This window comes from Chionomys nivalis, chromosome 3 (genome assembly GCF_950005125.1).
Source record: "Chionomys nivalis chromosome 3, mChiNiv1.1, whole genome shotgun sequence".
Taxonomy (NCBI): domain Eukaryota; kingdom Metazoa; phylum Chordata; class Mammalia; order Rodentia; family Cricetidae; genus Chionomys; species Chionomys nivalis.
The window spans coordinates 94,077,673-94,100,789 of record NC_080088.1 but is presented as its reverse complement, the minus strand read 5'-3'; the positions used below and the strand labels follow the sequence as shown (position 1 = coordinate 94,100,789).

Genomic DNA, 23,117 nt, shown 5'->3' with positions numbered 1-23,117 from the left:
AGGAGTTAGAAGAGCCAGCTTAGCTCTAGAAGTCCTGAGTGCTTGGCTTGGGATGCCTCTGCTTTGCTTAGCCATGGAGCAGTCTCAGGCCACACATGCTATAAGTTAAAAGCCTAGAGGTTCCACACAGCTGGCTACTTCTTCCTTCTTGTCTGTCCTTGTGGGCCAGAATGTAGGTCTCTTCCCATGCGACATCACCTTTGGGTGACAGGAGGTTCAGGCATTTTAGAAACAGACCCCAACAATGCCACGGCATTGCGTTGACCTGTCACCTGGCACAGTTGTGGCATTGGTTCTATTTCACAGTGTAATGTGTGTGTATGTGTATTTCAGGTCTTGATGATGATGGAGACCTTAAAGGTAATTACTTTGATACTTTGTATACTTTTCAAACCAGAAGTCATGGTTGGGTAATCTGCAGATAGTGATCACTAGCTTTCATTTGCCTTTTGAAAACCTCAGGTGGAAATAAAGCTGCCACTCAGGGAAACGGTGAACTGGCAACAGAGGTGACAGCCAGTAATGGATACACCTGCCATGACTGCAGGATGCTCTCAGCGCGCACTGATGCACTCACGGCCCACTCTGCCACCCATGGGACCACCTCGAGGGTTTACTCCAGAGATAGGACTCTAAAACAGCGTAAGTCTCCTGCCTCTGTAGTTTGTAAAAGGGTCTGCCCAGCTCTTCCTGTTCTTATAAATCTGACTATGAGCCTTAGGTTCCATCCCCAGCACAGGCGTTGGTGTCTTACACCATTTCCCTTACAGAGTTGAACTCAGAATTATTCTTGCAGAGTTAAATAGACCTGAATTAGCTCTGTCCTACTTGTCCCTTCCCAGTCTGTGGTTCTGTGCTTAGTATTTTTATACCTGGAAGTAGTTCAAATTTGGTAAATTTGGACTGAACATAAGAAAAAGAAAAATTCCTACTTCTGTAGCTTCCAACTTGGGTGCTTTTCTGTGTCATTCCAGTGCAGCCCAGATGCCCAAGTGGCTGTAGCACCAGAAGTCGATGCTGCTCACAGTGGGGTCTCTGGTGTGATAGTGTAAGACAGGGGTGCTCTGGGAGGATAACTTGGAGCCTGGCATTTGGGTGGTGGCAGCATCCTGACTTTCTTACCTGATGCAGAGGTCATCATAAGTAGCTAAGCAGGCAGGTTGTTTTGGACTGCCCGAACTTCCTCCTGGGCCACTTTGAGAACGACTACAGACCCTTCTGTCTTTCAAGCATGATGCTGGGTCTTCCCCACCATGAGTGTCAGGAAGGCCAGAGCAGCACTAAGAATTCCATCCTTATTGCTCATGTCTAGTTTCTTCTGTTTCTACAGTCCTATTTCTTAAAAAGATTGATTGATTGATTGAGTGAGTGAGTGAGTGAGTGAGTGAGTGAGTGAGTGAGTGCAGTGTTCTGCCTGCCATGTATTCCTGCCTGCCAGAAGAGGGCACCAGATCTCATTACAGATGGTTGTTAGCCACCATGTGGTTGCTGGGAATTGAACTCAGGACCTCTGGAAGAGCAGTCAGTGCTCTTAACAAATGAGCATCTCTCTAGCCCCACAATTTTATTCTTGTGTGCAGACTTTGTCTGCTGTAGTGTTGTCAGCATTTTAACATTAATGTCACAAAGTGAGAATCATAGAAAGGGAAGGGAGAGGTGGCTGCTTTTCCTCATCATATCTGTGAGTGTGAGGGCCACTTGAGCTTAGTGCCTCCCTTTGGCCTTGCTTCACAGCTCTCACTGGGCCATAGCTTATCGCTGATGCTCCCACCAGCTTCCTTTACACAGCTGAACCTGATGCCTGCTAGCAGGGGCACTGCTGGGGCCGTACAGATATCCCCCTCACCACACTGCCCTATTTCAGTCAGCACCAGGTAGTGCTATAGTATGCTTCTTAGCTCAGCCCTCCTGTAGCTTCTGCTTAACGAGCCAATATTTGTAACAGAAAGACCAACTGCCAGCTGTCTGCAGGTGAAGTGCACCTCCCAGCAGTTCAGCCTATATACCGAGCCATGCACCTGTGCCTGGGTGTCTCTGCTTAGCTATAGCTTAGGCTGCACAGCTTTAAGAGTTGTATGTTAACTGAGATTATTTTGATGTCTGTGCTGTGTGTTATTTCAGTTGTATATATATCCTTCCAGCTACCTTTGATAAAGACCGGCCTGGGTACAGCAGATAAGGGTTTTTCTCCTTCTTTTACTCTTTTGGTCCTGGTGGTTGAACCCAAGGCTTCCTTACACGTGCCAAACACATGTCCTGCCACCTGCCTTTAGCCTTGGAACCCTCCTACTCTTGCCAGCTCAACATTTTTCTTTTACTAATATCTTGCCAATGTGATGAGTTTTTGATTAGCTAGGAAATGGACATGCATGCCTCTGGCTAAACCTCTACAGTTCACTAGCCTGTGAGGGGCATGTGCAAGGGTGGCTGTGGTGCCTATTGACTTTGGGGCTGACTGCTCAGGGTCGGGATTTTGTAGTACAACGTTCCAGTTAGAAAATAGCCCCTTCACTATCCTTTTGAAAAAAAGCTAATTACTACTAATAAGACTTACCATTTTATGTGTATCAGTGTATTATTTTATGTGTATGGGTTTCGCCTGCATATATGTTTGTGCACTGTGTGTGTTCAGTGCCCTGCAGTGTCGAATCACCTGACACTGGAATTATGGGTGGGCGACCATGAGCCACCATGTGGATCCTCTGGAAGGGCTCCTCCCACTGAGCTGTCTCTCCAACCCTCTTCTGAAAAATTTAAAGCTCTAGTATTTTCTTTCAAACCATGCCACCCACACTTCACTAATTCAGGCTGGCCTCCAACTCAGGCTCTGAACATGCTAAGCATTTCTGGGCTTCGGAGTAAATAGATGCAATACTTCGTAGGCCATGGGTCTCCAGCATCCCACAGATCTGTGGACTAGACAGCACCCATGTGTTCACTTGACTCCATACTCTTCTTATGAAGAAATGCTTCCAAGAACATGAAGACATGACTTATGGCACTTCCCTCCACATTCTAGGCTCACTGAAAAGTTTTTTCAAGCTCAGCCACTGTGGGAGCCAGAGAGCCTTCAGTCTGTGCCTCCGTGGCATCCTCATAGGGGGACCTGCAGTGCTCACCTACTGTGCCAGAGCCTGAGACCTCACTTATGGAGAGGCCACCACTGCGCTTCCTCTACAGTTCTGACTCACTCACTGGTGGATGTTCTTCTCAGGTGGTCTTCTTCCAAGTGTACAGTTTAAAAATGCTTTACAACTTGGCTTTTTTTGAAAACGACAATTTGGCCATCTGGTTCATAGGGTGGATAAGTCTGTGGGAAGAAATGACATGTGTTCATGATTTTCCACTAGGCGGTGCATCCTTTTACCTGGATAGGACTCTGTGGCTGGCCAAGTATACCTCTTCGTCCTTTGCATCATTCATAGTTCAACTTTTTCAAGTGGTTTTAATGAAGCTCAGTTTTGAATCAGAAACTTACAAATTGAAAGGCTATGAATCCAGAGCTTATGAATCACAAAGCTATGAGACAAAGAGCCATGGGTCAGAAGGTATTTAAATATTTTTTCTCCTTTCTCCACCGAATCCTGCTTTCAAGGTGGAGAAAGCCCTGCTTCTTCTGAGGCTCTTCACTGCATCTCCTGCGTTCTCCATGCTGCTCTCTTGTAGCTGCTCTGTGGGTCTTCTTCCTGTGGGAGCTTGTCAAGTGTTGATGGGACCTGTGTAGTTTGGCGCTCTGAAGATTGGTCAGGATTTAGACTTTAGGAGTTTATTATTGTGTGTATAGGTATTCATGGAGATCAGGGGATAACTTTGTGAAGTTGTTTTTTTCTCCTTCAGACTCATGGCAAGTGCTTTACCTTCTGAGCCATCTCACTGGCCCAAATTTAATATTTTCAAAGTACAAGGTTCTTTTTTTTTTTTTTTTTTAAAGTAGGGGTGAGGGCTTGAGTATTGTCTCAGCAATTAAGGGTACTTTTTGCTCCTGTGGAGAACCTCAGTTGGGTTCCCAGCACCCACATTGGAGGCTGGAGGCTTATACCCTCTTGTAGCTCCAGTACCAGGGACCTGACACCCTCTTCTGGCCTCTGGGTGTATCTGCACGAATGTATGTATTACCCCCCCAACACACACACAAACACACCACACATAGTTGAAAATAAATTATAAAGTTAATGGACTCAATTTTTTACTTTTGCTTATTAAGCAAAACCAGTTCATTTGCATGCCATTTAGAAGCATGCTTCAGAAACCTTTTAGGCAAACCAGTCCTTACCTGTCGATTGCTGATGTACCTTAACAGCCTGGAGCATTCTGATCTTCCAGTTGCCTATACTCACCTATTTGGTGGGAACTGTCAGCATCTCTGACACTCCTGGGGCATGATCTCTAGTCATGCTTTATAGGCTTTATAGGGCATCTAGCACTCAAGCTGGCTTTGAGTTTTCTTAGCCCCTTCTGCATGTGTTGCAGCCCATCTCGGTCACTGTGGGAGGATAACTGCCGGAGAACTTTCCAGAGTGGACGGGGAGTCCCTGTGTGAGTACATCTTCCTCATTCAAGGTGGTGCTGGTCTTGGAGGGTCCCAGCCCCATTGTGATACTGGGGCTCCAGTATCACAGAATGAACAGCCCACCTAGCTTATTGCTTCACTGGCCAGCAATAAGCTGGTCTGGATGCTAGCTGTGATTTGGGGTGATAGCTTCCTAGGTTCTTGAACATTCTGTGCAATATTCTGATTGAGGTTTGCGTATTAACCTGTCACTCCATCCCTTGTCACCACATCACAGGCGATGACTGTAAGGGGAAGAAGCACCTTCAGACACACACAGCCACCCACTCGCAACTGCCCCAGCCACACAGGGTGGCAGGGGCCATGGGTCGCCTCTGCACCTACACAGGTTATGTCTCGTACCTTGTTCTGTTTGTTTGTTCTTGTCAAAAGTACTGCTGTGTTTGTTTGGTTTCTTTGTGGTGCCAGGTTCACAAAGCACTATAGACTGTGCATGCGCTCAAGGCCAGCCTAGGATACATGTATGGTGAGACCCTGTCTCAATAACAGTAGTGAAAAAAGGACACAGAACCTCTTGGAATGCTTTGTGAATTTGTTTAGCATGGCCTCATTGACACTTGTATTGGCACGAGCTCTTGCAGCTACTGCCCAGGCCCAAGAAGTACCTGTAAAGGGTGTGTGCTTTCTAGGCCATGTCTATAATTTCCAGGTACCTTTTGGGGACACCTCTTGGTCAGCTGTTTTTTGGTTTTGTTTGTTTTTTAATCTGAGCTTCAGGAAATAGTTGCCTCAGCTGGAGGCAGAGGCAGGAGAATCACACCACAAGTTTGTGGTCAACCTGCTATACATGGTGAGTTCCAGGAGAGCCAGAGCTGTATAGTGAAATGCTGTCTCAAAAGACCCTCCACAAGTAATTGTCTCATAGATATAATAAACATAAAAGTAATATGCCCTTTAAAAAAATCTTTTTGGGCTAGAGAGATGGCTCCGTAGTTAAGACCACTGGCTGCTGCTCTTTGAAAGGACCAGTTCCCAGCACTTACACTGTGGCTAACAACTGTATAGTTCAGGGGATTCAACACTCTCTTCTGGCCTTCACAGGCACCAAACATACATGTGCACAGACACACGTGCCGGCAAAACGGTTATATGCATATGAGAAACATTTATTTTTAATCGTTTTAAGCCACACTCTCTTGTTATATGCTGTGTTCAAACAACTTAATGGTTACAGGACTAGCATGTTAATATTAGGGTAAGAGTCAGTAATCACTCTTGAAAAAATGGAGCAAAGTTGACTTAAAAAAAAAATAAACCTGGGGCTAGAGAGATGGCTCAGTGGTTAAGAGCATTGCATTGCCTGCTCTTCCAAAGGTCCTGAGTTCAATTCCCAGCAACCACATGGTGGCTCACAACCATCTGTAAAGAGGTCTGGTGCCCTCTGCTGGCCTGCAGACATGCACACAGACAGAATATTGTATACATAATAAATAAATAAATATTTAAAAAAAAAACAAACAAACCTGGGGCTGGAGAGATGGCTCAGAGGTTAAGAGCACTGACTGCTCTTCCAGAGGTCCTGAGTTCAATTCCCAGCAACCACATGGTGGCTCACAACCATCTATAATGAGATCTGGTGCCCTCTCTGGCCTGCAGGCATACATGCAGGCAGAACACTGTATACATAATAAGTAAATAAATCTAAAAAAAAAACAAAAAAAAACAAAAAAAACCAAACCTTTGGTTGGTAACACATACCTGTAGTTGCTTAGGAGGCTCAAATAGGATTGCTTGAGGCCAGCCTGGCAACATAAAAAGACCTTTTCTCTAAAAACGGGGGTCAGCAAGAAGAAGGGGTAGGTTTTCTGCTTTATGTAATGAAAGGTTGAGTGCAAGTTCATTTTGTTGCTTGTCTATAGTGATGCTATAGAACGTCAGTCATCATAAAAGACTACTTTCCCACTGTGAACCCTGCAGGCACCACCCACCTGCATTCATGAGCACCTTCTAGACCCTTTGATAGGGTGTGGTGAAGAGACACCTGCCTCTCTGTTAAGTATTTGTGGGTGAGCTGAGTCTGGTAGCACGCACCTTTAATCCCAACATTTGGGAACTTGGGATGTAGAAGTAAGTGGATCTTGTGAATCTGAGGCTAGCCAGGACACATAGTGAGACCCTATCTCAACACCCTCCCTCCAGAAAACAAAACCAAACAAAACTGCAGTGAGCCAAGTATGATGACTCATGTACTTGGGAGGCTGGAAGTTTGTCATTTTTGACTCTGTGGTGGGTTCAAAGCCAAACTGGGATACAGATGACCTTGTTTCAGAACAAAGAATGTGCATGAGGGAGTCCGAGTGAGCACAGCAAGGTTTTCTTCCTGGGATACCAGAGGGAGTTTGGGCAGAGTATATTGGCAGCCTTGCTATCTGTACTGTCAGTATGTGCTGACCCCTGCAGTCTGTCTGACAGTGCCCTCTGCCGTGTCTTCTCTGCCACAGGTGACCTCTTGGTTCGAGCACTACACAGGACCAGAGCTGCTGGGTGGTCTGTGGCTGAGGCCATATGGTCGGTGCTCTGGCTGGCTGTTACTGCTCCAGGTGGTTATGTGGCTTCTGTGTTAGTGCTCTCATAAAGTTTGGGGCAGCTGTAAACAAATGTATGGGACCAGGTTAGAGCTTCATGTTAGGTTCCCAATGTGACATGCTTGTCTCTGCTTCAGGCGCATGGCATCCTGTTTGTCACGTGTTGGGTGTGTGGGCCTTAAGCCCCATGATACATGGCTTGAGCTGCATGGAATGGTGCTTCCCCTTGTTTCATCCTGTGTGTAGCTGGTGTTGCTTACTGTTCTCCTGCCCTGGTCACTAGAGTTATAGGGCCTTTGTCCCTCCAACAAACCTACCACCATCTTCCCAGAAACATTCATCTAGGAGCAGCTTATAAAGCGTGTTTCCTCAGACTTGCTCTCTTGTCTTGTAGGGAAGGCAGCCTCTGGAACCTTCTGGTGGCTAGGGAGTGGATGGTACCAATTTGTTACTTTGATTTCTTGGCTGAATGTGTTTCTTCTTACCAGGTAAGAAACTGTCAATGTGAAGATCTCACGTCAATGTTAGGGGCTCCTGTGTCGAGGTCAGGATGCCTTGTCAGCATTGGGGCCTATGTTTGCATGGGGAGGTAAACAGCTGTTCTTTACCAGTTGTAGGCAGCTCTATAGCAGCTCAGCTTACATTTGCAGTGTCTGCATCAATACATTTTTATTTATTTTTTTTTTTTGTTTTTTTTTTTTGGTTTTTCGAGACAGGGTTTCTCTGTGGTTTTGGAGCCTGTCCTGGAACTAGCTCTTGTAGACCAGGCTGGTCTCGAACTCACAGAGATTCACCTGCCTCTGCCTCCCGAGTGCTGGGATTAAAGGCGTGCGCCACCACCGCCCGGCTCAATACATTTTTATATGTTTTACAGTGGACCTTTATATTTTTGTTTTTCAAATTAACGGAGGTGAAAAGGCAACTGCTATTGTTAAGCGCACTGGATATATGTAAAGCTAGAGGTCTCAGTCAGATCCTATGCTAGTGCCCTAGTGAGTTCTGTGGGCACCAGCTCACCACAGTGGGTGCTACCCTCAGGACAAGGCCTCAGGCCTTTGTGTCTTTCTTGTGGTACCAGATAGCACCTCTCAGATTGCTAGCAAGCCGTGTATAAAGGGCCTCCTGTGGGTGTAGCCAGGCCTTGTAGATAAAACTTCACCAGGGTATTTAGTATGTACACAGGGAGGGGCAGAATGCCACTCCAACTCTGACTTTCCAAAGTTAACAGTTTCCTTTCTATACTTAGGTGCCTTCGAAATATATGCAAGGTTTTTGTCTTGCTCCTCCCACTCCTACTTTTACTAGGTAAGATGAGGCATGATGACTTTCAGAGACCAGTACATGTCCACGGGTTACAGTGTGGAAACAGTCTCTGACTATTTGGGGCCTGTACATGTGCACACTGCTATCTTCTTTCCTCAGGTGCTGGTCTCTCCCTATGGGGTCAGGGCAACTTCCTCTCACTCCTACCAGTGCTGAACTGGACGGCCATGCAGCCAGAACAGAGGGTCAGCAATCCCGAGGACGTGCACAGACCTGGCCCTCTTCTCCCCAGTCCACCTCTGAAGGTAACCAACCAGAGAGGTCTTGGTGGCACCACGAGCATGTGTTCTTTAGAGCTTTTCATGCTACTTGTGAGCAGGTAGTCTTGGATTTCCCCTTAGGGGGAAAATATTTTTGAGACAGGCTTTTATTTTGTAGACTAGGCTGCCCTAGAACTCACAGAAATCTACCTGTCTCTGCCTCCCAATTATTGGAATTAAAGGCATGTACCATGCATGGCCCTAAAATTGTAAAAACACAAAATACACAAGTTTTATGGCTTTTCAGATGTTCTAAAATAGTTCAGATAATTGCAGAATTATAAGTATTCCATTACTCAGTTATGAGTATGATGAATAACATTTCTTACTTTGCCCAACATGGAAGTAGAAAGAACGACAGCCCCGTTCTGGAGTATCCCTTTTGGTTTCATCTCAGGTTGGTTATGAGGCTTCCCAGTGGCCTCAGGAGAGTGACATGGGACAGAAGGTAGCCTCTTTGAGTGTGCAGTGCCACAACCATGATGAGAGACTTGCAGAGCTGACGGTCTTGCTTCAGAAACTCCAGATGCGGGTGGACCAAGTGGATGATGGCAGGGAAGGGCTGTCACTATGGGTCAAGGATGTGGTTGGACAGCACCTGCAGGAGATGGGCACCACAGAATCATTTGGTGCTAAGGTAAGACCCAGAAACTCCTTCGGTACCTGGCCTACATGGTGACTCTTATCAGTGCACTTCTTGCCACTGTGATAAAACACGTCATGGAACAAATGAGGCAGAGAAGGAGGGACCGGGACAAGATCTGCTCTTTGGGCACATCCCTGGTGCCGTATTACCTCCAACAAAGCCCTTCAAACATTGCTACCTCCGCCCAGTTGTGTCAGCAGGTAACAAGTCCATCTGTTGCCTGCTCTATGGGTAGGTTGGCCCAGTGATCCCTCCTGATCCAGTGGTAAGGTGATCTCAGTGATTGGGTCACCAGGCTGAGGATCAAGCCTTCAACACAAGCCTTTTGAGGTGATACTTCCTATCCGTAGTAGAACACAAATAAAAAGATTTTTTTTTTCTTTTGGTGTGGTGCTGGGAATGGAATTAATCCTGGGCCTTGTGCATGCTAGGCAAGTGCTTATACTTTGCCCATGGAAAGAAATCTCACTTGATACTTTTGTTGATTGTAGTTTCACTGAGCCCAGAAACATTGGGTTACAACTCAGAATCCCTTGCCTCTGCTTCCTGAAGACTGGGGTGACAGCCCTGCGCTACCATGCTGGCCCTAGTCACCTTCTGAATAAGGAACCTAATCACACAATGGGACCTTACTGTGAATAGTGCTTTTGGATATTGCCAGTGAGTGTAGACATCGCGTGTGTCTTGGTATGGGTGAGAGATGATAGAAGGAAATGAGTGTGCCCTGGATCTTTATCCACAGGGGCTTTATTTTAGAACTGTGAAGATCACAGTGCCCAGTGGATCTGTGAGTGGATATGAAGTGGTCACAAGACAAACTGTATGATTTCTCTTGGGCTTGAGACTTCCAGCCAGAGATAGATAGGGCCGTGGCTAGGGATAACACCTATAAGTTGTAGCTGCAGTAGGAATTATTGGCCTGCCCTAATGGCATGTTTACCCTGCTGAGCGCTCTTTCTGCACTTTCGTTCTCAGATGGACTTCATGACTTTCCACCATGACCATGATGTTCGTCTTTCCAACTTGGAAGATATTCTTAGAAAACTGACAGAAAAATCTGAGGTATTTATTCTTTTACTGCCTTTTTGTTTTGTTTTGCTTGCTGGGTACACATGTGTGGGAGTGAACGCATGGAGACAAAGGAGGGCATTAGGGATCCTGCTCTCACTCTGCCTCTTTTCGTTGAGACAAGGTCTCTCACTGAGCCTTCTTTCTCTGTGCCTCACAACACCAAGGTTACTGGTGTGTACAGCCACACTCAACTTTTTACATGAGTGCTGGGATTTTGAACTCAGGTCCTTATGCTTGCACAGCAAATGCTTTTACCCAGTCAACCTTCTCCCCAACCCTGAGGTATTTGTTCTTGCCTTTGTAATTGAAGCCCCCCAAAACAACTGTGGGTATGCATGCCTCGGGGTGGGAGTGGGGATGGGGGTGGCGCACTGTGCCTGCCTGTGGGGGCGGAACTCAGGGCCTCACACTTGCTAGGGCAAGAGCACTTGCATGCCATAGTGCATGTGGAAGTCAGAGGACAGCTTATCAGAGTTGTTTCTCACCTTTCATTTTGTGTGTCCTGGCATTGGTCTCAGATAATCAAACTTGGCACAAGTGCCTTCTCCCACTGAGCCTTTTCACTATCCCCCAACTAGGGTTTTTTTTTGTTGTTGTTGTTCTTTTTTTGGTTTTTCAAGACAGGGTTTCCCTGTATATCCCTAGCTGTCCTAGAACTCACTCTGTCGACCAGGCTGGCCTCAAATTCATAAGAGATCCACCTGCCTCTGCCTCCTGAGTGCTAGGATTAAAGGTGTTTGCCACCACTGCCCAGCTCAAACCAATTTTTTAATTAAAGCTCAGTTGGCCACCAATATTCTCCAAAGCTGTAGTCAAGGACTGCATTGTTTCAAGGTCTTGCTTTTGATCTGTACAGTTGAAACAGCTGTGTCTTGTGGTTTTGTTTTCTGGGCGTTTCAACTCTGTTGCTTAACTGCTTGACCTGTGAGCCTGACAGAACAGAGGTGGCTGTGCTGTCTTCAAAATCCAGTCACCTGCTCATGAATCCTATGAGGCTCTGGTGTCACTCAGACACTCTACCAAAAAGCATGCACAGAACATGCTTTGCATAATGTTACTGTGGGTGAGAGAGTCTCACTTGTGTGCTGCCAAACTGGGTATTCAGGTGGGTCTGCACTGCAGACCATGCAACTCGTGGGGACAGGGCTAAGCATTCTTAGGGCACAGCATGGAGCTAGACATGGCAGATGTTTATGTATTCACTGGACTGAGCTAAAGTGGGGATAAGCAGAATAACCCTCAGGCTCTTGGGATGAACTCCTACTTCCTGATTGTTGGTGTCAGGAAAGTTCAGCTGAGCAGGAAGCAAGGCCTCAACTTGTCAGGAGACCCAGAATGCACTTGACCTGAGTCAGAAAGAGGCCCAGCCATACTCACCTTTGATGCCTTTACTCAGGCATTCAGAAGCTAAGACTTCATCCTTCAATATGTGAAGTTTTAAGTTACTTAGACATGATTTATGAACTCAGGGTGTAATTGTTTACAAAGTCTCCCCTGCTTCCCAGGCTATCCAGAAGGAGCTTGAAGAAAGCAAGCTGAGAGCAGGCAGGTAGGTGACCTCAGGAGCTCTGAGTTTGTCTCCCATGGTACTCCGCCCATGTGGAGCATGGTGACCAACTATTTACTGACTGGTAAGGTTCAGATGTCATTTGCCACCTAAAATGACCAGCCGTTGGGTTTTTTTTTTGGGGGGGGGGTATTCTCTTGGGACCATGCAAGGGAGAGAGGGTCCTGAGGAACTTAGCACTGTCTCTCTTCAGGTAGTGTATAATGGGTTCCTTTTTGGCCATAGGGAACCACCTATGTCCTTGGAAGATTCCCTCTGCCAGGAGCCTCTCTCTGTTCCTGGTCTCATTGGCTTCATCAGTGTCTCAAAGGATTTGTGTTAAGGCCCAGCCTAAACCTTGGTGCCTAGCAGCCACACATCTTGTGGCTGCCAAGCTTTCTGCACCTGAAGCTGGTGGTCCTTGTGCCACTGCAAAGCCCTGGTCCCTCAGCAGTTTTGCTTGTTCCCACTTCTTGCTAGCGTTTTCCTTGTCTCCAGCTCTGCATCTTCTTTGCAACCTCTGGGTTTGTGTGTACTAACCTTTGTAGTTCCTGTGGTGGGTGTGACTGGGTAGCAGCTTTTGCCAGCTAATGGGCCCTCTGCATGTGGGATAGGGTGGGAGGGAGTGTGGTGCACATTGCTCTTCCCAGGCCTGGTTTCATTGAATCCTTACTCGGCATAGGCATGTATAAATCCAGAACATTTATTTGGAGATTCCTGTTTCATCTGGGCTTGTTAGCATCCCTTGCAAAGCTCTGTGTTCATGGGTAGCTCATATACCCTCCTTAAGGTCAGTCACTAATCATACACTGATCTCATCTTCAGTTGCACTGTCCATCCCATGAATATGGAGCTGCAGATTCAGCCTCAGGGCTGTGGCTAGACATCAGCTCATTTCTGGTCTTATTTGTAATTTTGAGGACATAGACATGCTGCTTTGTTTAGGGTTGAGGCCTCCTCTGAGTGCATCTGGGTCCTGACCCCTGTCCCTTCCCTGGTTGATGGCTTCCAGCAGAACTGAAGAGCAGCCCCTCCTAGACCGTGTGCAGCACTTAGAACTGGAGCTGAATCTGCTAAAGTCACAGCTGTCAGAATGGCAGCATCTGAGGACCAGCTGTGAGCAGGTAAGTGCTGGTGTTAGGAAACTCACGCCTGGCTTTGTCAAGATGTTTCTCTCTGGCTGCCTTCAAAACTTTCAGATTTTATGTATGTGTCTGCATATGCAGACAGATGCAGAGACATGAACAGAGACTAGAAGAAGCTAGCAGGTATCACGTCCCATCATTTTAAGCCCTTTCTCTTGGAGACAGGGTCTCTTCTTGAGGCTGAGTCTAGTGTCTTGACCTAACTGGAAACCAGCAGGTCCCAGAAGTCCTCTTTTGTGTACTCCCCTCAGAGTTGTTTTACAGACGTTTGTGGGAACATGGTTTGTCATGTGGTTGTGGGATCTGTGTCTCAGTCCTTGTGAAGAGCTCTTCACCACTGAGCCATCTCTCCAGCTCCACCTTAAAAAAAAAATGCATTTTATTTTATTTATTTATTTTTTGTTTTGTTTTTTGAGACAGGGTTTCTCTGTAGCTTTGGAGCCTATCCTGGAACTAGCTCTTATAGACCAGGCTGGCCTCAAACTCACAGGGATCCACCTGCCTCTGCCTCCCGAGTGATGAGATTAAAGGTATGCGCTACCACTGCCCAAAAAATTGCATTTTAAATATTTCATTTATTGGGCTTGTGACTGTGCAGCCACATGTATGTCACAAGCATGTAAGAGTGTGCTAGGCTGTCTGATCACCTGCCTTTAATGTCAGCACCGAGGAAGCAGAAGCATCTATCTCTGAGTTCCAGAAACCCTGTCTTGTCGGGGGAAAGAATGTAAGTGTGTCCTGTATTGCAGAGATGTACTTCTGGAGTACCTGAGGCTGTGTTGGAGCAGTTTGCTACTGGAGTGCCCCACACTTTATCTGTTCTTTTCTCCATCTCATCAGGCTGATGCCCGCATCCAAGAGATTGTGAGACTCATGTTCTCTGAGGATCAGCATGGCAGCTCCCTCGAGTGGCTATTGCAGAAGCTTTCTTCTCGGTTTGTGAGCAAGGATGAGCTGCAGGTGCTTTTACGTGACCTTGAGCTGAAAGTGCTGCAGAATATTACACATCACATCACAGTGACAGGACAGGCCCCGACATCTGAGGCCATCCTGTCTGCCATGAACAAGGCAGGGATTTCAGGAATCACGGAAGCGGTGAGTAAGCAGACAGGTTCAGCTTCTACAATAGACACATGGTTACATGGGTGTCCGTGTTCTGAGAACACAGTGTACCTAGCCCTTTGCCACAGATGATGCACTACCTCTGTCGTCACTTGGAAGCACTGCTTAGCTTTGAATTCACTGAATCCTTTTGTTCCAAGAGCTCCATATACCAGTTTGTGTTTATGCAACTTCCAGCCGTATGCACCCCCATTGATGGTGACAGTGCCCAGGACACCTGGCTCTGATACCTGCTGTGAATTGTGCCCTAGTGTTGGGGGCCTAGCCCCATCCCACCCATTTATTGGCCATGGCTGAAGTATAGCATGCTTGTGTTCCCCAAGCATAGGCATTTGAGGTCCCCGGCCTTTGCTTGCATCGTTAACCGTCATTCTTCTTTCTTTTGGCCTGCTAGCAAGCGCACATCATTGTGAATAATGCTCTGAAGCTGTACTCCCAAGACAAGACTGGGATGGTGGACTTTGCCCTGGAGTCTGGAGGTGAGTAACCGACAGAAGAATCTAGCATGAGCATGAAAGGCCAGACCAGGAATTTGGGTGGGCCTACAGGACAGTGTCACACTTTTTTTTCCCTCCTTCCAATATAGGGTTTCTCTGTATAGCCCTAGCTGTCCTGGATCTCACTTTGTAGAGCAGGGTGGCCTCAGGCTCAGAGATCCCCTCCCTTCCGGAGTGCTGAGGTTAACGGTGTGTGCCACCACTGCAGGCTACTGACACATTTGTAGTATAATGATAGAGTATTACTCTGACTGAGGCCCAAGTATTCATTTTTTCTGGGAAGTTGCCCATTGGGGTGTGTGTAACCTGAACCTGCCTATTTACAGCTCATACCCAGGTCCAGCCCCGAGTGTTAGGACTGAGGTTTGGTTGCTGAGACTGAGTGCACAGCGGGATGGGAGCTGCCTTGCTTCCACAAAGCATGCTCTTTTGTGGTAGGGAAGTCACAACCACAGAGCCCTCACATATGCATGAGGCCTGTGAGCCCTTTCTGGAAATGTGAGAATGTGAACCACACTGGGAAGCGTGGGTAGCTCAGGAGGCTCCACTACACAAGCCTTTAGAAATGACTTTCTGAACTCTAAAAATAGGAATTGCAGGTGAGATGCAGACTGACCCCATCTCTTAAAGAATGAGCAGTTTTTAAACCCCCAGAGGAGTGTGGTGGAGACATTGTGACCCAACTTGAGCAGCCTGTGCTATGGGTGGCCATAAGCCTGGCTGCCATTGCTGCTGGGCCATCACATAATCTGAATCTCATTGTGGCCTGAGTCCCCACCACCAGTGCTTGACCTTTACTTAGGAAAATATGAACAAAGCTTTGAGAGCCATCATCCCTAGTAGTCATACACTCAGACACTTGTTGTGAAGGCGTCAGATGAACTGATATCAAAGACAGTCTGAATAAAAAGTTGAGTGCTCTATGCAGTGAGTGGTTCAAGTGGCTGTTGGGGGCTTCTAAGACAAGAGGAGAAAGGATGCTGGGTGTTTGCACTGTGAGGTGTGAGGCTGTGCTGAGTTCTTGAGGTATGCTCAGCCTGATCCCAGTACATGTGCCAGTCCCAGAGGCGTGGAGATGATGATGGGTGTGTGTGACTCTTCAGAATTTATTTTATGGGTATGAGTAATTTTTGTGTTTTTATATATCAGTTAAAAAAGAAATGCAGGGGCCGGGAAGATGGCTCAAGTAAATTGAGAGTCAGAATTTGATTTGAAAACCCACATAAGTTCTGGGTAAGCATAGCAGCCCTATAATATCATTGGTTGGAAGGCAGAGACAGGATGCCCAGAGCAAGTGAGACTAGCCAAAATCTGGGAACTCTGGGTTCAGCTGAAAGATTGGCCTCGATGAGTAAGGTGGTGGGTGACTGAAGACTGCCATTGTCAGCTTTCGACCTCTTACACAGATGAGAAGAAAGAGAGTCCAGTTTTTAACCAAAATATAGGGCTGACCTTAAGAGTTCAAGGTTCTTTTTACAAGTAAAGCAGGTGCTGTTAAAAGCACTTTGGTGCAGGAGTGCTGGGGCCTAGAGAGATTGCTCAGTGATTAAGAGCACTGGCTGCTTTTCCAGAGAACCTGGGTTTGATTCCCAGCACCCATATGGTGGCTCACAACCATCTGTAACTCCAATTCCAGAGGATCCAAAGCCCTCTTTTTGCCTCTGTGGGCATCAGGCATGCATGTGGTGCACAAATATTCATGCAAGCAAAATATTCATGCATGTAAATTTTTTTAAAAAGGCACTGTTTGGGGCTAGAAAGGTGGGTCAATGGTTAAGAGCACTGGCCATTTTTCCAGAGGACCCAGGTTTAATTCCTAGCACCGGCATGGCAGCTCACAACTGCTTGTAACTCTAGTTCCAAGGAATCTTGTACCCTCAGATATACATGCACATGAAAGTAAATAAATCTTTTAAAAAAAGAAAGAAAGGTGCTATTGGCCTCTAGTTTTGACTTCCCAGCATGTTGCCATAAGATGTAACACAAGTGTCCCTGTGTTCCAGGTGGCAGCATCCTGAGTACTCGGTGCTCCGAGACCTACGAGACCAAGACGGCACTGCTGAGCCTGTTTGGGATCCCACTGTGGTACTTCTCACAGTCACCTCGTGTGGTGATTCAGGTAAGCTGTTGTCCTCAGGGCCTTGCACCTTAGGCCACTCTGCACTTCTCAGCCCCTTGGGAAGGTAAAATGGGCACAGAGAACTGCTATGACCCTATTCTCTGTGTGCAGCCTCACTGGGGGCCGTGCTCCCAAGTTCACGTCTGTGCACTGCTGGGTTGTGCCATCCTCTCCATCTGATTTGAGACCCAGGTGGCATGAGGGTGCCTGGTCCTGCTGTGAGACTATACAGAGGGGAGCTGGCCACAGGGACCGTCCTGGTTGCTTTCATACCTGTGTTGTCATGATTCCTAGCAGACTGGAATCAGCCACCATGTCTCCAGACTTGGAGCATCTGCCTTATCTGCACTGCTGCTTCCCTGTAGCCTCACAGGTGAAAGGAAAACTTGGTCAGGGGCACTCACCTATTTCAGTGTGCTGCCTTGCATTCACAGTTTGAAGCAGTTTTCAGTACTTTTCTGTGAAGCCCCCAGTGTCTCCCTTTGACCTGTGTACACAGGTCCAGCCTTTCCAAATTCAGGAAGTGATGTGTTGCCAGCAAACTGGAGACTGAGGCCCCTAGTGCAGAAGCCCACCCTACTTTCAAAGAATCTTCTAGCCCAGCCTTGGACTTCAGCTCCCTATTAATTACAAATGACCTTGAATTCTTGATTCCAGGAATCTCCTTATCTGTAGCTTGGTGTCCACAGCCACCTGTGGCCCAAATGTTAAATGGGAAATGCCAAATTCAGGAAGGTGTATTATACTGTATGGCAATAAAAGAATATTATCCCAAGGTTTGGAACTGAGGAAAATTAAGACATCTGTCACCTTGAAATGTGTCTGGCAAGTAGTGTTGACAGGTGACAGTATATGGCCCTGGTATTCATAACTGCGGACTGATCTGAAGTACTCCCTGCCCTGGGTTTTGAGGTTTGACTGGCTGACACTGGGCCTTTTGTTTCTCCCATTCACATGGATATAGACAGTGTATATATTTGGGTTTTTTTTTTTTTCAAAAACTGGGAAAATATGATTTTTATCTTTTCATTTGTACCTGTGGAGAATTAGAAGGCATCATAGGTGTGACTGGTAGAGACAGCATGGTATAGACAGACCTCTGTATTGTCTACTCCACTCTGCCTATCCTTTTGGTTTTTATGGAAGACTAATTGCATTGGCAACTAGTTCCACACACTGGGTACACTATTTGGCATCTTGACTATCAACCTCTCTGCTTTTCCTGGAACTCAGTGTCCCAGTTCTGTGATCCAGACTTGATTCTGGTGACAAGCCCAGTTCTCAGCCACCTGGGATGGAGGTGGCCCAATACCAAAGGCTACCTTGGATAGACAGTACCCAGGTCTTTTTTAACGTTTAAGATGTATGTATGTATGTATGTATGTATGTATGTATGTATGTATGTATGTAGTACCCAGGTCTTTTTTAACGTTTAAGATTTGTTTGTTTGTTTATTTATTTATTTATTTATTATGTATACAGTATTCTGCTTGCATTTGTGCCTACACCCCAGAAGAGGGCACCAGATCTCATTATAGATGGTTGTGAGCCACCATGTGGTTGCTGGGAATTGAACTCAGGACCTTTCGGAGAAGAATCAGTGCTCTTACTGGCTGAGCCATCTCTCCAGCCCCCAGTCCCCAAGTCTTAACTGTTTTCCAAGATACTGGGCAGGGCCACCTCTTTGCAGGACCACCAGCATTTTTTGGTGACTGAGTGGCTGGCAAGACTTCATGGGGAGGAAAAAACATGTTGTCCCTCCAATCAAGCCTGCTGCCTTTGCAGCTTTGGTTTCCATGGCTGTGAAACTCAGGGTCAGGGAGAGTAAGTGACTTGGACACACAGAGACTTCTAGTTTGTTCTTGGTGGTTTGTGAAATCACTTTGCTTCTTGTGAGTGGTTGAACTTGTTCCAGCCTAAGTAGTACTGTTTTCTTTCCCTAGCCTGACATCTACCCAGGGAACTGCTGGGCATTCAAAGGCTCCCAGGGGTACCTGGTGGTGCGATTGTCCATGAGGATCTACCCAACCACGTTCACCGTGGAACACATTCCAAAGACGCTGTCACCTACTGGTAACATCTCCAGTGCCCCCAGAGACTTCGCAGTCTATGTGAGTGCACCACTGCTGGCTTCCTGGAAACAGCCTTCTCCTTTCCACCCTTCGAGACGTTTCATTTATCCAAAAGCTAATGTTCTGAGTGCTTTTCCTGGGCAATCCTGACCCTATCCCTTTTCCCTTCTAAGTCAGCATTAGAGGAATGTCATAATGCAGTAGTAGCATGGCAGTGTGTGTGCTGTTCAGTTCATGTGCCCTGGTAGCAGCTTGAATTAGACATACTTGACTTTTGAGGATTGTAGTCATCACTTCATCTGTCCACTTATGCTCTGACAGCTGTAAGGTACCGAAGTGGAAAATGCTAAAAGATAAAGTACATTTTTCTTTTGCATTGTTGAGGATGGAACTCAGGGCCTCATGCATGCTAGGCAGGTGCCCTACTACCGAACCACACCCCAGCCCCTCACTGGGGGATTCTAGGCAGGTGCTCTACCACTGAGTCACACCCCAGCCCCTCACTGGGGGATTCTAGGCAGGTGCTCTACCACTGAGTCACACCCCAGCCCCTCACTGGGGGAGTCTAGGCAGGTGCTCTACCACTGAGCCACACCCCAGCCCCTCACTGGGGGAGTCTAGGCAGGTGGTCTCCAATGGAGCCATGCCCCCAGTTCCTCACTGATGACTTCTAGGTAAAGGCTCTGCTAACTGAACTACAATAGCAGCCCTTGAGGCACATGGTCTTGTTGTGTATGCTCCTGAGGTCATAATTAAGGCCCTTTGGCAGTTGTGCACAGTGCTTGTTTACCCCTCTCTCTCTCTCTCTCTCTCTCTCTCTCTCTCTCAGCCATGTTGCTCTCATGTAGCTTCTGGAACTCACCACCTTTCTTAGTCGTGTGTCACTGTCACAGAGTCCTGTTGTTACTCTCCATTTTGTAGTTAGCACCTACTCATTGCCTGTGAAGTCCTTTCTCATTATGAAGTTCTTTATATTTTCTCTAATGTAGAGCACATGATTTTAAGCATATCTAAATGTCATGTGGAAGCCTCAGGGGTGGCCACTGTTGCTCACCCCCGACAACCATCTGTCCACAGAACTTCCCACTCTGCTTCAGCCTACCTGCTGCTCATATGCTGCTTATGTCCCTTACGTGGGGCACCCAGAATCTGCACAGGAGTTCTCATGAGGGCATCTGGGCTTTGGGGGTACTGAGCATGGTCATGGCCATCTTGATCTGGCCTCTGTGTGGCTGTGTGCAAGTTTCCCTAATGGGAGTAACCACACCTGCCCTTGGATAGTGGGTTATAGAAAGCCAGTGACAGTGTACTTCTCCAGGGAGGGCCTCTCTCAGGGGAGATGATCTGTCACTCAGGGGAGCAGGGCTGGAGTGGTGACTCTGTTATCTCTGCTGTAACACATGATCAGGGACTGGAAACGGAGTATCAGGAAGAAGGGCAGCCTCTGGGACGGTTTACCTATGACCAAGAAGGGGACTCGCTCCAAATGTTCCACACACTGGTAAGCACAAGGATCATGCCTCCCTCATTCATGTCTTTGTGGGGCCAGGCATGTGGAGAGGGTGGTGAGGATCAACCATGGTCCAGCTCTGTGCCTCAGTGAAAGGTCAAACATGGCAGGCAGTCTATGCTGCCCTAAGTCCCAACTACTTGCTAGGTTTAGTCAGGGTATGGCTGCATCTTATCACATATTCCACAGGGCAAGGGATTGGTCAGGGGTGGGGTAAGAAGGATCTGACTGCTAATGCAAAATAACTTATTTCCTTGACTTCAGGAAAGGCCTGACCAAGCCTTCCAGATAGTAGAGCTTCGGGTTCTGTCCAACTGGGGCCACCCTGAGTACACCTGCCTTTACCGCTTCCGAGTCCATGGAGAACCTGCCCAGTAGAGCATTCCAGCCTTGTACATGTCTGTATATACCAAGACACCATAACACTGGAACCCTTTGGAGAAGAGTGCACGTGAGCATAGGAACTTGTCACCCTTCAATAAATGTGTGATGGCCATGAGGACACGTTGGGTCCTCTGAGGCTGTGTGTGTGTGCTCAGGGCCCAAAAGCCTGATGGGCTCTGTGGATTCATTTGAATGTATGGTTCTTAGACACTCCCTTTGATTTGGGGATTTGCTTCAATGCATAAAATCAGAAAACAGAATCTGGCAGGTTCCAGGCTCCTGACGTGGAGGCCAAAAGCTCAGCATTAGCTCTCCTCTAGATGTCAGGAAGGCAAGGTCCCATCTGCTAAACCCACACATTTCTTTCAGGGAAAACTGCTGCTCCATCTTCATCTGACCTCTTCCAAGTTCCCTGGTGGGGAGAGGCTGGGTATGTCCTGGGCTGTCTGCTCTTAGCTGGGGCTCTTATCATTCCCCAGAGGAGTGGATTGGACTTTTGCTGAGGGAGAGACTCAACAGGGCAGTGGGGGTACACACACTATAAACGGCGTTCTTGAGTCTTAGCTGGGCCATTACTGGTGGGATCCATTCACAGTACGGACAGGAACCTCTTGATGTCACCCTCTGGTGTCCTTGATCTGTGTTAGGCCCTGCTGAAGAGGGAACACTAAGGTGCCACCCTATCTGGTGGTGCTGATGACTGTTGCTCTTGGTCTTTCTCACAGCAGCACTTTCTGCTGCTCTTGGGTTTGCCTCTGCACCATTATTGGACCTTCTCACCTTCTCACCTGACTGGTTATAATTTGGTTATAATTAATATTTAATATTTAGATTATTTTGTGAGCAGACTTTATAACTGATCATCTGGACACTTGAAGTGTTCAGACGTTTTACATAAAGAATTGTTAAGTTTCAGGTTAGAAGGTCTTGGCAGAACACAAACTCACTTGCTGGGGCTCGGAGTTGGGATTTAGTGCATGTTGCAGGCAGTCCTTGATACAGTGCCCCAAAGTAGCACATCCCACTCCATAGGGTTAGCGCCACTGCCTGTGTGGTCAGGTGATATGCACACATTTTGCATACTGCAGGTTACACGCAGAAGCAGAATTTCCTATATTAAACTAAATTGGGACTTGGGGGTGGAGATATTTTGAATATTTATTTTTAAAGATGCAAGATAGGACTTTGTGCAATGTATTTTTGTAAATGCTTTTCAGAACATTTGTCTTTGGTAGTACTTATACTGCCACCAAATTAAGATGCTATTGAGATGTTTAAATAAAAGAGTTATAATTTTTAAAAGTGCATGTGCTATTTCAAGTGAATAATAAAAGTGTGTATTTCTTTTCTCAGCTTGTCTTATCTCTGCCCATGTGGGTAAGGAGGGATTGTTAGGTTGTGTGCTCTGAGAGTTCCTGCTGAGTCGCAGAGGCATTCCCACTGCCCTCCATCCTCTTCCTGCTAGGGGAGTCTGCTCAGAGACAGTCCAGTCTAGAAGAGGGTGGGCACAAGGACCTAGGTCTCATCTTTAGAGCACCATGCTCCACAGCCTGTCAAATATATTTTGGAGCATCTGTCATACCTTTTAACAGCTCTGCTTTCCACCATGTGTACAGAAGTGTCACACTGGTTTGATATCTTCAGTTCATAGGCATTCCTGTTGTTAGTGCGCTCTCTCTCTCTCTCTCTCTCTCCCTCTCTCTCTCTCTCTCTCTCTCTCTCCCCCCCCCCGTCCCTCCCTCTCCCTCCGTCCCTCCCTCTCCCTCCCTCCCTCCCTCTCCCTCCCTCCCTCCCTCAAACTCAGAGATCCACTTGCCTCTGCCTCCTGAGTGCTGAGATTAAAGATGTACACCACCACTGCCAGGATTTTTGTTTTCTTTTATAAGAGTCCTGTTATCAGGGCTTTGCTCTCCTGATTTGGGTACCTGCTGTCAACTGGGATCTAAAAATATTAGAGAATGTCATCCAGGAGTGGTGTGTACTCCCAGCACTCAGGAGGCAGAGGCAGGTGGATCACTGTGAGTTCAAGTCCAGCCTGGTCTACACAGAAAGCTCCAGGGCAGCCAGCCAGAGCAACATAGTAGAGATACCCTGTCTGGGGGACAATTCCAGAAAGAATTTATAACAAATTGCACCACTCCATCCCATCCAGACAAGTCTTCCCCTGGTATCACACTCATGCTGCTTGTATCACTTGCCCCTTTGTCACCTAGCAAGTGTCTGGATCATCAGGTAGACTAACCTGGCATTGTATTGCTGTGCCCATGTGGCTCTTACATGGTTGTGCCCACTGAGCATAATCTGCCATCACAGAAGAGTGAGCATGG

General features: G+C 47.1%; 1 protein-coding gene across 6 annotated transcripts in view; it reads left to right on the top strand.

Annotated features, from left to right (window-relative positions):
• The window catches only part of Sun1 (Sad1 and UNC84 domain containing 1), a 46,596-nt gene extending 25,030 nt beyond the window's left edge, over positions 1-21,566 (top strand). For 2 of the 6 annotated variants that reach the window (XM_057763480.1, XM_057763481.1), the window contains exons 5-23: positions 334-360; positions 463-642; positions 3,351-3,548; positions 4,471-4,536; positions 4,788-4,898; positions 7,012-7,110; positions 7,490-7,583; positions 8,342-8,400; positions 8,518-8,663; positions 9,076-9,315; positions 10,300-10,386; positions 11,901-11,944; positions 12,954-13,065; positions 13,927-14,181; positions 14,603-14,687; positions 16,709-16,824; positions 18,768-18,935; positions 20,305-20,397; positions 20,671-21,566. In XM_057763480.1, the coding sequence (XP_057619463.1) occupies positions 334-360; positions 463-642; positions 3,351-3,548; positions 4,471-4,536; positions 4,788-4,898; positions 7,012-7,110; positions 7,490-7,583; positions 8,342-8,400; positions 8,518-8,663; positions 9,076-9,315; positions 10,300-10,386; positions 11,901-11,944; positions 12,954-13,065; positions 13,927-14,181; positions 14,603-14,687; positions 16,709-16,824; positions 18,768-18,935; positions 20,305-20,397; positions 20,671-20,784 (2,294 nt within the window). In that variant the 3' untranslated portion in view covers positions 20,785-21,566. The remainder of the gene's footprint in view (positions 1-333; positions 361-462; positions 643-3,350; positions 3,549-4,470; positions 4,537-4,787; positions 4,899-7,011; positions 7,111-7,489; positions 7,584-8,341; positions 8,401-8,517; positions 8,664-9,075; positions 9,316-10,299; positions 10,387-11,900; positions 11,945-12,953; positions 13,066-13,926; positions 14,182-14,602; positions 14,688-16,708; positions 16,825-18,767; positions 18,936-20,304; positions 20,398-20,670) is intronic. The other 4 variants (XM_057763482.1, XM_057763484.1, XM_057763483.1 and 1 more) reach the window with 4 other exon arrangements.
• Positions 21,567-23,117: the final 1,551 nt, after the last annotated feature.